Source organism: Chenopodium quinoa, unplaced genomic scaffold (assembly GCF_001683475.1).
Source record: "Chenopodium quinoa cultivar QQ74 unplaced genomic scaffold, ASM168347v1, whole genome shotgun sequence".
NCBI lineage: Eukaryota > Viridiplantae > Streptophyta > Magnoliopsida > Caryophyllales > Amaranthaceae > Chenopodium > Chenopodium quinoa.
In genome coordinates this window covers 182583-197717 of record NW_018744662.1, presented here as the reverse complement: position 1 = coordinate 197717, position 15135 = coordinate 182583, and the positions used below count along the sequence as shown (strand labels likewise).

The 15135-nt window shown below is 32.3% G+C and overlaps 2 protein-coding genes across 2 annotated transcripts; one reads left to right on the top strand and one right to left on the bottom strand.

The window, feature by feature from the left end:
• Positions 1 to 1124: 1124 nt before the first annotated feature.
• On the top strand, positions 1125 to 7623 carry LOC110701780 (tropinone reductase homolog At2g29360-like). The gene is made up of 5 exons (XM_021879408.1): positions 1125 to 1147; positions 1413 to 1620; positions 4179 to 4395; positions 6733 to 6839; positions 7447 to 7623. Exons 1-5 carry the CDS (start codon positions 1125 to 1127, stop codon positions 7621 to 7623), a joined length of 732 nt encoding a protein of 243 aa, XP_021735100.1.
• A 4479-nt stretch (positions 7624 to 12102) lies between these two features.
• Positions 12103 to 13198, bottom strand: LOC110701779. Its single transcript, XM_021879407.1, has 2 exons — positions 12408 to 13198; positions 12103 to 12319 (listed from the first exon to the last, which is right to left on the bottom strand). The coding sequence occupies exons 1-2, from the start codon at positions 13196 to 13198 to the stop codon at positions 12103 to 12105; spliced, it is 1008 nt and encodes a 335-aa protein (XP_021735099.1).
• Positions 13199 to 15135: the final 1937 nt, after the last annotated feature.

The window sequence follows — 15135 nt, the reverse complement described above, 5'->3', positions numbered from 1 at the left end:
TGCTTCTACTAGTTGATAATGCGGGCATTGTAGTGGATAATCATCATGGACAGCCCGTTGGTGGTACCCTGGTATTTGGTTGTGCTCCTCATTCGATTGCTGATTTATCTTCATATGTGGTGGTTGATAGTAATGGAAAGATGGAATTATAAGCTTGTGTGTGTATGTGTGTGTGAATAAGCTTATATTGTGTAATGTACTAATTTATATTTTGTATTTTTTTTTTTTTTTGAAGATTGGAAAAGGCAATGTAGGTGCAACAAGAGAATAGGACGGAACACTTGAGCATCAAAACAAGCGACTACATCGTCTATAACGCCATCATCTATCTATTTTGGTTTTTAGTCTTAATTATATTAGTGATGTATTTATTTAGGGACAAGCTACTATAATATGCGACCTTTTTTTTTAATAATTAATTGTGATGATGTTTTCGTTTATAAATTTGGTAATTTAATTAACTATGTACTCTTATTATTGTTGATTAATTATTGTTTTTTTTTTTTTGTAATCTGATCTAGTTATATAGAATATTTGTTTGCTCTAATTTTAATGTTATTGATTTAATTTAAAACAAATTTAAAGAACTATAATGTATGTATGATGGTAATAATTTAATAAAACGAAAAAAAATTTAAAAAAAAAAGCTTAAAAAAATTTCTAGACGCTTTTTAATGTCCACATATTTTGCATATTTTCACATTTCAAAAGTTTCCCGTCATACCATAGGCTAACACGAATAAACGCGAGACAACAAAAAGCGTCGTTAAACTTGAGTATGTGGACATGTAAAAGTGTCGCTAAAAAACTACACAAAGTTGGGAAAATGCGCGAAATTAGTATTTTATGACACTTCGTATATTAGTTTAGACACAAAAAAGCGTCGAAATTCTCGACGCTTTTCTGTGTCCCTCAAAATTCTCGACTCACGGATTCTCGACGCTTTTTAGCAGCGTCGAGAAATTTTTTTTCGACGCTTTTTAGCGTTGAAAAAAGACCTAAAAAGCGTCCAAAAACACTCACTTTTTGTAGTAGTGTCTATTTATATATCACATATATAATTAGCGTACATGTGAAGCCCAAACTCCTAGCCCACTTCTAACTACACTAGCCCTACTCCTTACATGGCTTGTCATATCCTCATGAGGTCCATTAATAGGCCTCTTAATTGTTTAACCAATTACCTTTGTTGTGTTCATAGGATCCAATCTTTTCGGCTATAAAGTACAAAACTCGTAACATGTTCATTTATTTATTTTAGTTTGTCACATTTGTTAAATCCCCGTTCTTAAAAGTAAAAATATACTTCATATAACATGATTGACCCATTAATAATATGTTAAAAGTAGGAATCAATGAATATCAACATGACCTCTTTTATTTATTTTCCTTGTACAATCTTACCTTTGTAGATTAGCCGTTGTAGAAGAGCTAGCCAAACAAGGGGCTAAAATTCATACATGTGCTAGAAATGAGGCTAGACTTGAAGAGTGCATACGCAATTTTGAGGCTAAAGGTTTCCAGGTTAGTGGCTCAATATGTGATGTAGCACAACGAGCCCAACGAAATAAGTTAATGGAGACCGTTTCTACAAAGTTCAATGGCGTGCTCAACATCTTGGTTGGTATCCATATACTCCAAATTATCCATTTTTTTCAATCAATCAATTATTACATTATTAATCTTAGAGGACAACAATTTTCCCTTTCCATAATTTCTCTATCCTTACCGCTTTGTACTAGTTCGTTGACACATTTTAACTTTGTTTTATACATACAAGCTATGAGAGACACACACATTGCGTGTGCATTATAAGAAATTTATGTGGCTCGATTTTCTTTTTTTCATGAAATATTATTATTTATCTTGTTCTAATTAAAAAAATCTTTCAAAAAAAAATTATAATAAAAAAATATTAGTATTTAAAAATTGATGAAATCATGGAGGCAATAGAATGATATGCCTTCTCTAAAAAAAAATGAATAATAACATTTTTTTTTTTAGCTTTTAAATTTTTGAATAAGGGATGTTTTTTTATTTTTTATTTTTGTTAAATGAAGGTAGTTTTTTTTATATATCTATACTACTATATAAAGAGAAAGGGCCTTTTGGGTGATAAATTTGTCTTTCCCCAAAATGCCCTTCTCAATTTAAAAAAATTACTTATTCATTAATTAATATTTTTTTTAAAAAAAAAAAAAGAAAAAAATTCATTCATAACTACTGCAAAAAAAATATATATCTATTCTTTCAAATAAAAAAACTAATTACCCACTAACCGGAATTATCACTAAAAACAAACAAAAATTATCTAATTTTCACAAATAAAAAAGAATGTAACTAACCACAAACCACATTTATATTTTTTTTAATTGAAAAAAACCACGTTAAACTTTGTTAAAAAATAACTATATCATGATTTTATTAAAAAAAAAGGAAAAAAATTAATACCAATATAGTTCCCTCAAAAAAATCTACGTTACAAAGGAAAAAAAAAAAACCTTAAAATTTATTAGAAAAAATAAAAGGAAAAATTATACATCAATCTAATCTATATACGTACTATTACCGTAGATGTTTACTCTATAGTTTTCAATCTTTAATATATAAACTCAACGATCAACAATATTTTTTAAGGTTAACTGAGGTACACGAAGTGGAGTAGATGTCCTATTGACAAAAAAAAATGCATTCTTAAATTTAAAGTTTATGTAAGTATTAATCTTCGAAAAAATCCACAATAACAATATTATGAGTAAATTAATAAATTTCCTATAATGTACACGCATAGCGTGTGTCTCGTAGCTTGTATATATAAAGAAAATAAAAAACGACAGCGACATTTTGGAAAATAAAAATTTATCACCCAAAACCCCCTTTCACTTTATATATTACCATAAATATAGATACTTTGTATATTACTTACCTTCCTTCATGATTTATACTTAAGTTAAACTAGTTTTGTGTCCTGTGCGATGCGCGGGTTGTTTTTTTAAATTTTGAAATAAATTTTTAATCTATATGTCAAATTTCAAAATATATCTTTAATACGAAATTAGTTAGGAATTGATGTGCTTTTGTAACGATTTAAACTATATATTAGGCATGTAAATGACTAATAATAATATTTGTATTTTATGAGAGTGAGGGATAGCTCAAGTGGTTAGAGCTTCCCTCCCAATTCTAGGAGGTCTTGGGATCAATTCTCACCCTTGCCCTAATGGGCTCTCTAAACATCAAAAAAAATATTGGTATTTTTTTTAGAGTTATAATCTAATAGTTAGAACGTCAAGTGTCGCTGTCTCGTGATCTGGCTAAAAGTTTAGCTTTATATATTAGGTATATATGATATGATAATTAATTTTGACGTCAACTAATAGGAAACACATGTGGTACTTATTAATGTATGCCAAAGCTCTATTTTAAATCGTCCTTACACTATTATAGAAAAGACTATAATAATAATAATTTTAATAAAGATCATTTTTTTTTTTAGTATAGCAAGAGACAAGAGTTACAATAACTAAATGATGCAGACAATAAAATTGCAACATACAATAAATAAATAAAATAAAAACGTAGACTCCTCTCTCTCTCTCTTATCTTTCCTAAACTCTAACATTTTTCAAAGCGGCCGGCTTTCATTGGATTTCTTCGGTGAAAAGTCTCAATCTTTGTTTCTTTTAAGTTTTTTTTTAGGTTATAATAATCTCCCTCGAAAGAAAGGGTTCTTCGAACTCCTTCAAAAGGCAAGGTGTTGTTTGTATTTAATTTGGTCTCCACCTGTGCGGGGCAACGATTGATTATTGCTTGGATTTGAGTTACAAAATCAGCAAAAGATTTTATTTTTTTTCACAAAATTATGAAGCGACGACGGATTCACTCAAAAAGATTTGAGACAACAAATCAAGAATGTGTCGAATTGTTACATTTATGTATTTGTATTCTTAGCCCTTCACTAGTTAATTCCTATTTGATTTTGTTAGATTTGTTTTCATTAGCAATAATTGTTAATTATAGATGTCGTGTGACTTTGATTAATCTCAGTAGGTTAACTAATGAGATTGGAGTCCTTATTATTCCAAGGTTAACTAATGAGATTGGAGTCCTTATTGTCCCAAGGTTAACTATTGATTATGATATATGTTTGGTTAATCTAAAAATCTCTATATAAATAGGTGAACAATGTTGGGACTTGCACATCAAAACGAACGGAGGAGTTGACAGCCGAAGATTATGCAACAACGATGAGCACCAACCTTGAATCTGGCTACCATTTAAGCCAACTAGCCTACCCTCTTCTTAAAAAATCGGGTTCCGGGAACATCATCTTCATGTCATCTGTTGCTGGTGTTGTGTCCATCGGTGGTGCCTCTCTTTACGGAGCAACAAAAGGTATGAATCAATTTTTATATCCAACTTCTTAAGACAATCAAGATAAAGTGATAAACTATTATTTCTTGATTGTAAGGTAGTTGCAAGTTTATTAATTTGCAATAAGTCATCCTACTTGCATTCTACAAATTAAACGCTTCCATGCTTTAGGAAGTCTTTAGGGCTTGTGGAAAGATACACTCCATTGGTTAGGTCATGTTTAGGTGATGATTTTCTTAAATACTTCTTCTGTTTCTTTTTTTTTTTTTTTAAGTTGACATCATTTGACTTTTGTACTATTTACGTACTACACTATGACTAGCTTTTGTGATTTATAGCTACAATAAAACATAATCATGCAAGATCTTGTTTGAATCGTTTCAATGTATCAATAATCATCAGCAATAATCAATCACTAACTATATACTAAAAGACATACCAGTATTGACACGTGTCATCACTTGAAACAAATTTTATACAAAAATAATTCCCTAATGTTATATAAAATAATTACTAAAAATAAAAAGATTTGACATATCTTTAACACAAATTTTTATATAGCTATAAAAAAAATTTCTAGCATTTTATTAATATCCACTTTTTAAATATCGAAAATTAGAGATATTGATGGTTAAAATAGAGCGTGGCAAACGTGATAATATAAAGGTGTCAACAAAAAACATAAAGGTACTCCTCCATCCCTTAATTAGATTCCTAATTCTAACATTTATTCCTCACATAATAAAGAGAAGTACGAATCTAAAAAGGATGGAGGGAGTAGTATATTATAAATATATTGTATAGTCAAAGAGTATAATTAGTTTCCTAATTATTTGTAGCCTATAGTTATTGTATATATAGTCAATGATTATGATCCTTGATTATAATGATTGATTCCTTAGCCATATATACAAAGGACCGCGCAAATATAGTCTATAAATTAGGAAACTAATTTTACCCTTTGACTATACAATGTATTTAAGTGACTCATTTACTTCCATTTCAGTTCAATTCTGATGGGACAATTAGTGATGAATTATTGATCAATTCGGGTTGTTTCGGGTATAGTAAAAACAATATGGTCTAGACTAAGACCTTTAGTAGTGGGCTGAGGATGAGATTGGTCCAATTGCAATTAGGTCGAGAATACCTACATAAGAGTACATGTTACTGCCTCGAGGGTGTATCCGAGACCTAAGTAGATTTTTATTTTAATAAAGGTGAAGAGAAAGATCCTAGCTAGCATATCTCAATCCTCACGGTTTTTTTAGTTAGTCATTTGCGAGTCAGCGCAGGCACTTTGAGAGTGAGGGAAGAAGGATAAGGTATGCCCACCCTCAAAGTGTCTCTAGTAGTTAAATTAAATCTATAACCTCAAGGTTGGAACGTGCAATCCTTATCACTAAACCAAGCTTAGCTTGGTGAAGTCTAAGTAAATATGTGGCAGTGTAGTGAATACTAGACATAGTATTGAATGCTAGTGCAAGAAGGTTGGAACGTGCAGTCCTTACCACTAAACCAAGCTTAGCTTTGTGAAGCCTAAGTAAATATGTGGCAGTGTAGCGAATACTAGACATAGTATTGAATGCGAGTGCAAGAACAATAAATACTAACCAAGTCAAGCTTAATCTAGTGGAAAGGAGAGTTCCTTCCAACCATGAGGTTAGAGGTTCAATCCCCACTAGTGATAATTTGGCAGAGTGAGATTCACTTACCTTCTCACTGTTCCCAATTATCTAGCCTGTTAACCCGAACCAAGTTGACCTGAAAAAAATTTATGCCCAATAGCCGATAGGGCCCTTCATCTTACCAACAAAAAAAAATTACAATAAATGCTACTCTTATACTCCGTAGTAAATTTTGTAAATACCTTGTTTAGGTGTTAATATATATATATATATATATATATATATATATATATATATATATATATATATATATATATATATATATATATATATATATATATATATATATATATATATATATATATATATATATATATATATATATATATATATATATATATGAGGTGATAAATAATACTTCGTATGGACCTAAAGAGCACATGGGCTGGCGCTTGGTGAGCTTTGGACTTTTTGTATAGAAAAGTTTCATAGAGTGAGGCTTGTTTAAGATTTTGAAGGTAATTGTATGTTAAAATAATACTTTGTATGGACCTAAAGAGCACATGGGCTGGCGATTGGTGAGCTTTGGACTTTTTGTATAGAAAAGTTTCATAGAGTGAGGCTTGTTTAAGATTTTGAAGATAATTGTATGTTAAATATGTCTTCAATTCATTTTCCTTATTTGAACTAAAGTTACATCACTGTATATGCTGTATTTTCTTTCTACTAGGAGCAATGAATCAACTAGCAAAGAACTTGGCGTGCGAGTGGGGAAAGGATAACATTAGGGTTAATTTTGTTGCACCTTGGTTTATTCGAACCCCTCTTACTAACCAGGTAATCTAAATCTTACACACAAACATGTATGTATCGATGTATATATATATATGGAGTATATTAGGTTTTTAGTTGTAACTCTTATGCTCATGAAATAATAAGAGATTCAGCATACAATTTTCAATTTCTAAAAAGGTACAGTAAAGGCATGTTCACTTCAGCTTAATTTCAATTCAGTTCAATTCAGCTTCAATCAGTCCAGTTCAGTTTTATTTAGCTCTTAATTTCCTTCTCTCATAAAATATTCATTTTAGCTCAACTAAGTTTAGTATATGTGAATATGCCTTAAGGCCCTATTTTTTCACCATAAAAAATAATATTAAGTAAAATAATTTACTTCAGCAAAAATAAGTTTAGTTTGGTAAAATTCTAAAGAAATATAATACTGGGTATAAAATCTATATTAAAAATAATTTCAGTTTAGTAAAAATAATTTAAGTTCAACAAATAATTTCAATTCAGTAAAAATAATTTCAATTTAGCAAAAATAAGGCGAAGTGAACGGAGCTTCAGCTTAATTATTGTATATGTGAACGTAATTATTGCGTCTTGTTTTATTCCTAGCTAGTTAACGTTACATATTTTTTATGTTTGTAATTGTTAACAGGCCGTGGATAATATGGAAGGTTTTTTAAAAACTGTGGAAAGTATTACTCCATTAGGAAGGATAGGAGAACCAGAAGAGGTGTCTTCCGTGGTGGCTTTTCTTTGCATGCCCGTCGCATCCTACATCACTGGACAAACTATTTGCATTGACGGGGGTTTTACTGTTAAGGGCCTCTAAACCTCAATCAATTTCTTTTAATTAAATTGTATGTTTATGTCAACGCAAATACTTTCATCATTAATTTATCAAGAGATACATATGATTATGATGATGTAATTTGAATGATAGTGATGGTATACTAATAATCTAATAACATAAATTGAATGAAGTATATGATAATGTCATTCTTAAAACTTATTTTACAGGTTATAAATAAATAAATTATACTACTTTTGTTTCTTATTACTCGCAACAAATAGGGTAAGAGAACAAGCATATATACAATATATATATATATATATATATATATATATATATGTTAAAAATTTTACTGATAGAAAGTTTTATTTCGGAGAAATGAAGGAGTAAGAGGAGATAGAGGAACTGATAAGTATTGCTCGTTAAATTTCTCTTGCATGCCACTCTATATATAGCATGAGTATTCAACTAAGAGTACAATGATTTCATACATATAGACAATATGGGTTCACAAGGGTTGGACTCATATATGCATTGTAACATCAAATCAATTATTGGCATTCACATTGCCTTCTAACACTCCCCCTTGAATGCCCATACTTATACACAAAAGGTATTTGTTGCCTCATTAAAAACCTTTCTAGGTAAAACCCTTATGGGGTAAATACCATAGCTAGGGAAAAAGAGTACAACGATATAGTATTATATGCTTTGGTATACTGCCTCGTTAAAAACCTTGTCAGGAAAAACCTGGTGGGATAAAAACCTGATCGAAGGGAAAAAGAGTGCAGTACATATAATACTCCCCCTGATCTCAGCATAGTTCACGAAGATGTCGCATTCCGATTTTGTGAACTAACTGTTCAAATTTCTTCGAAGGAAGTGATTTGGTGAAAAGGTCGGCAAGATTTTCACAAGACTGAATTTGCTGGATATTTATTTCCTTGTCCTTTTGCAGATCATGTGTGAAGAACAGTTTTGGGGCAATATGTTTCGTTTTATCTCCCTTAATATATCCTTCAGTTACTTGAGCGATACATGCTGTATTGTCTTCAAAGATGATGGTTGGGTCTTCTGTTATTGCGTTCATTCCACACTCCTTTTGGATATTACTGATCATCGACCTTAGCCATACACATTCCCGTCCTGCTTCATAGAGGGCTATCAACTCTGCATGATTTGATGATGTCGCGGTCAATGTCTGCTTTGTTGATTTCCATGATATTGCAGTGCCGCCATAAGTGAACACATATCCATTTTGTGACTTGGCATTTTGAGGATCTGATAAGTATCCAGCGTCTGCATACCCAATGAGAGCAGCATCTTGTTTTAGTTGGTAATATAAACCAAGGTCTTGTGTCCCTCGTAGGTACCGGAGTAAGTGTCGAACTCCCTTCCAATGCCTATATGTTGGTGCATTGTTGTGCCTGGCTAACAAATTCACAGAGAAAGCTATGTCGGGTCTAGTATTGTTAGCTAAGTACATTAAGGCTCCAATTGCACTTAAGTATGGTACTTCTGGACCCAGAATCTCTTCATTTTCTTCTCGGGGTCTGAATGGATCATTTTTCATATTCAAATAACGAACAACCATTGGGAAGTTGGTTGGGGTTGCTTTGTCCATGAAGAAACGTTTCAAAACTCTTTCTGTATAGTTTGATTGATGGACAAAAATGCCATGACTCAAGTGCTCAATTTGTAGTCTAAGGCAAAATTTAGTTTTCCCAAGGTCTTTCATCTCAAATTCTTTCATCAAGTATTTTGCAGTTTTCTCGAGTTCATTTGGGGTTCCGATGATATTTAAATCATCAACATAAATTGCAATGATAGTGAATCCTGATTGTGATCGCTTTATGAAAACACAGGGACTAACTTGGTTGTTTTTAAATCCTTCTCTCATAAGGTATTCACTCAGACGGTTGTACCACATCCTTCCAGATTGTTTCAATCCATAAAGTGACCTTTTTAGTTTTATGGAAAGCAGTTGTCTAAGCTTGTGGTTTTCTGGTAGTTTTAGTCCTTCGGGGACTTTCATGTAAATGTCCGTATCGAGTGACCCATACAAATACGCAGTCACTACATCCATTAATCGCATTTGCAGTCCTTTTGTGACTGTCAAACTTACCAGAAATCTTAATGTAGTTACATCAACCACTGGAGAATATGTTTCTTCATAATCAATCCCTGGAATTTGAGAAAATCCTTGGGCTACAAGTCTTGCTTTGTATCTAACTATTTCATTTTTCTCATTACGTTTTCTCACAAATACCCATTTGTATCCAACGGGTTTTACACCTGCTGGTGTAAGGGTTATTTTCCCAAAAACTTCTCGTTTTTCAAGTGATTTTAACTCAGCCAGCATTGCCTCCTTCCACTTTGGCCAATCACTCCTACGTCGACATTCTTCTACAGTTCTTGGTTCAACATCATTTACATCAGACACGATGTCGATTGCGATGGAATTTGCAAATGTTTCATTAACGATAACATCTTTCCTATTCCACTGAGTCTTTGTAGAGACGTAATTCATTGAAATTTCATTGTTATCGATGTTTTGAACATCTTGTTCATTCCCCGTAGGGTTGTCTTCTTGTTCGTCCCCTTTTGGATTATCATCATTTTCTTTACTTTCATCCACATTTGGTTTTTCTTGACCTTCTGACGGGGGAACATCATTAGTCTCATTTTCTATTCCATCCAATCTTTTCAATTTTCTTGGCTTAGAATCTTTTGAACCAAGTGGTCTTCCACGCTTTCTGCGTGCCTGAGATTCATTTTCTATGGCCTTATTACCAGTTGGGATTTCAATACGTGTAGGGGCATTTTCTGCTGGTATATGTGATTTTGTCACCTTCTTTGTGTCTACAAATGCATCAGGCAATTGATTTGCAACACTTTGTAAATGAACAATTTTCTTAACTTCTTGTTCACACATATTTGTTCGTGGGTCTAACATCAACAGTTGTGTTGCATTCCAAATGAGTTCAATTTCTTTCTTACGTGGGTCCACTTTCTCTCCCCCTAAGGCTGGGAATACTGTTTCATTAAAGTGACAGTCCGCAAATCTAGCCGTAAATAAGTCACCAGTCAATGGTTCAAGATATTTAAATATAGAGGGGGATTCAAACCCGACATAAATTCCCAGCCTTCTTTGTGGACCCATTTTTGTTCGTTGGGGTGGAGCAATAGGAACATATACAGCACAACCAAAGATTTTTAGATGTGAGATACTTGGTTCTCTACCACAAACAAGTTGTAGTGGTGAGAATTTATGATAAGTTGTAGGTCTCAATCTAATTAGTGCTGCTGCATGTATTATAGCATGTCCCCAAGCAGATGATGGCAATTTTGATCTCATTAATAATGGTCTTGCAATCAATTGTAATCTCTTAATTAGTGATTCAGCTAGACCATTTTGTGTATGGACATGAGCTACTGGATGTTCAACATCAATTCCAATTGGCATACAATAATCATTAAATGTTTGGGATGTAAATTCCCCAGCATTGTCAAGTCTTATTTTCTTTATTGTATGATCTGGGAATTGTGCTCTTAATTTGATGATTTGGGCAAGTAATTTTGCAAAGGCAACATTTCTACTTGAAAGTAGACTAACATGTGACCATCGTGTAGAGGCATCAATTAAAACCATGAAATATCGAAATGGTCCACATGCTCAATTAATTGGCCCACATATGTCTCCCTGAATTCTTTCCAAGAATTTTGGAGATTCAGTAGCAATTTTGTTCATAGATGGCCTTATTATTAATTTGCCAAGTGAGCATGCAGAGCATGTTAATTCATCTGATCGGGGAATTTTGACATTTCTTATTGAATTTCCAACTGAATGTGCTATTATTCTTTGCATCATCCCAGTTGCTGGATGTCCCAAACGATCATGCCATAAAATAATCAAATGTTTGTCATCTAACTTCTGGTTAGATACCATATTGAGTTCCACGGGTCGTATGTTTATACGATATAACCCCGAAGAGTATGCTGGCAATTTCTCATATATATGTTTCTTGCCATGTTTTTCTGCCGTGAGGCATATATACTCTTTTTGATCTGTTGTCATTGTTTCTAGATGATAGCCATTTTGGCGTACATCTTTAAAGCTTATGAGATTTCTTCGAGATTTACTCGAATATAAAGCATTATTGATTATTAATTTTGTTCCATTTGGAAGCATTATACAAGCCTTTCCAGATCCTTCAATTAATTTAGCTGACCTGGAAATGGTGTTTACATTTGCTTGAAACAACTTTAGTTGTGAAAAATATTTTCTATCTTTTAAGATAGTGTGCGTTGTTCCACTGTCCAAAAGGCATTGATATTCGGAACTAACTTCAGGTAGATCCATATCTTCATAAAATAAATTTGAGATTAGTTTAGAATAATATCATACAAACTTTTATTGATGATAGAGATTTAGAGTACATGACTAGAAATTTAAAATACAGGGAACTAAGAAAATACATTAAAACATAGCATATGTTACATTAGTATATGAGAAACCTAAGTATTGTTGTTTTCTCCAAGAATGAAATCATTTCCAATTTCAGCATTATCCATGAAATAATCAGACACATCAAGGCTGGGACAAGGAGCATTTTCCGCATTAACATAATTTGCTTCTGCATTTTTCTCTTTGCCTTTTACAGAAGCTTGGTAAAGGTCTACCAAATGTTTGGCCGTTCGACAAGTACGTCCCCAATGTCCTGTCATGCCACATCTGTAACATGTGTCTTTTCCTTTCGAAGGAGTTTGTTTGTGGCTTCCAAATGACTGTCCCTTCTGTTTTTCAAAATTTTTGAAATTACTGTTTCTGAAAATTATTTCTACCACGACCACGGCCGCGTCCGCGATAATTTCCACGGCCTCTTCCACGGCCATTGTAATTTCCACGTCCACCTCTTCTTGTAGCATTTGACTCGGGTGGATAGGAATTTGTTGCATTTGCCTCATGATGAGTGGCCAAAGACCCAGTTGGTCTGAGATTATGATTTTTCAACAAAAGATCGCTATTTTGTTCCGCAACAAGCAATACACTAATTAATTCATTAAACTTTTTAAAACCTCTTTCACGATATTGTTCTTGCAACAGTATGTTGCTTGCATGAAAGGTAGTGAGTGTTTTTTGAATCATTTGTTCATCGGTGACTGGATGATCACAGTATCTCAATATAGATACTATCTCATGTATGGTTGAATTGTAATCTATTACAGATTTGAAATCCTGGAACCGTAAATTTGTCCAGTCAAATAATGCCTTAGGAAGGAGCACCCTTTTGTGGTGTCCAAATCTTTCATTAAGGCAGTCCCATAATTCTTTGGGATCTTCAACCATCATGTACTTAGTTTTAAGGCCTTCATGTAAATGATGCCTTAGTAACACTAAGGCTTTTGCCTTTTCTTGTTCGGTAATGGGTTTTTCAACCGTCATTGCAGAAGTGGTAGTATCAGTTGTTTGACCAGGGGGACTTTTATTTTCTTTAACAGTGTGCTCCAAGCCTTGAGCTTTCAAATTCATCATTGCATCCACTTTCCATTCCAGAAATTTCTTTCCAGATAAATCTAAGATGCTGAACTGTCTTTTCATAAGGTCTCCCATTTTAGCTACAACAAATTTCGTGATAATTAGATTATAATAACAAATTATATGTACAACTCACATGTTTAGTTCTTCCATATTTATAATTAAGTTAATAAGACACGTGATAATTAAATTTAATAATAATAAACCATAAATAATATAGTCTTTTCTCCCCCTTGGTTTATTATTGTGAGTAATTATATGATTAGACAAAAATTAATCATGTTAGTTGCAAAAAAAACAGCAAAACGACATCAATGACAGTAGTAACAATAATTATAATGATAACGGTAATATTATACAATGATGATTAATAACAACAAACATACATAATAAAACAAAAACAAGCTTTTAAAACGACAAAATAAGTGAGTTTTACTTATACATAATGACAAAAATTAATATTGCTACTAATAAAATTACAAGCGCCGTAATTAGAAGGAAATATTGTTTTATCTTCATTAAATCTTCCTCAAAAGTGAAGTTGTGGGTGTTTTGGGTGTTTTGGTTGCCGTCGTCAGGGAACATATCGGAGAAGAAGGGGGTGAAAATTTTTTTTTATTTTTTTAGGTGATTTTTGGATAAAAAGTGGGAAGGGATAAGGGATTTGTGGTGAAATCGGGGAAAAATCCGCCTTTTATAGAGGTAGGTTTATCCGTTAATGTTCTATACAACTGTAAAAATATCATATAACAATCTAATATACTGACAAAAATTATGGTCTAAATATATATATTTATAATTGTACAAGGTTATCACACTGGGAATGCAAGCCATAGTGGTCCGAGAGCCCTAATATCTATAAAAGATCATGGGTTCGAAAACGGAAAGAAACACAAAAAAGTATGTAAAAGTAAGAAAAATAATAAGTATAAAAAGGCTGCATCTTTTTGTTAATCTAGTTAATAATAATATGCATGCAAAGCTACTACTTAGCAATTATAATAACTAAGATAAAAATTTACGTAAAATGAGTATGTAATATCAACATGGATCAAACAAAGAAACATCAACATGAATAAACAAAAGATGATAGTAGTAAATTCACAAGTAAGAGAACTTTCACCGTTGTTTTGAGGTATATATAATACAGTAAATGTTTGAGTTTCTGGTATAGATGATCCCAAATATGGGCAACTATAGAGCATACTCCTCGAAACATTTAGAAGTAGATAGTATTATTTGTTATAAATTTTTAGAAGTAGGTATAAATATACCTGACTGAAAACTGGTGCTGATAACGTGTTAAAAATTTTACTGATAGAAAGTTTTATTTCGGAGAAATGAAGGAGTAAGAGGAGATAGAGGAACTGATAAGTATTGCTCGTTAAATTTCTCTTGCATGCCACTCTATATATAACATGAGTATTCAACTAAGATTACAATGATTTCATACATATAGACAATATGGGTTCACAAGGGTTGGACTCATATATGCATTGTAACATCAAATCAATTATTGGCATTCACATTGCCTTCTAACAATATATATATATATATATATATATATATATATATATATATATATATATATAGGGTCGGGATCCGGTGAGAACCACCTTCTATGTGAGAACTCATCCCATATGTGAGAACAAATCTCAGCCATTAAATTGTATTAAATCGAACGGTTGTTATTAATCACATAAACCTCCTACAAACCACTTAAATGTCTTCTCTCTCTACCCAGTTAGCCGACTTCTCTCCACCACGAAGTTTCATCAATGGCGACTGATTAATCCATTTGAAGGCTTGACAATTTTGATTTCATCTTCTTCTTCACAAGTACGAATAACTTCGATTAAAGAATATGAAGGCTCGATAAGTATCAAGGTTTGTTCAACTTTTCAATTTCGATTTTACTGCTCTGAAAATTTCGAATTGCATCAATTATTAAGGTACAGTAAGTTAATTTGATTTTGATTTTCGTTGTTGTCTATGATTTAATTTGAATTTTA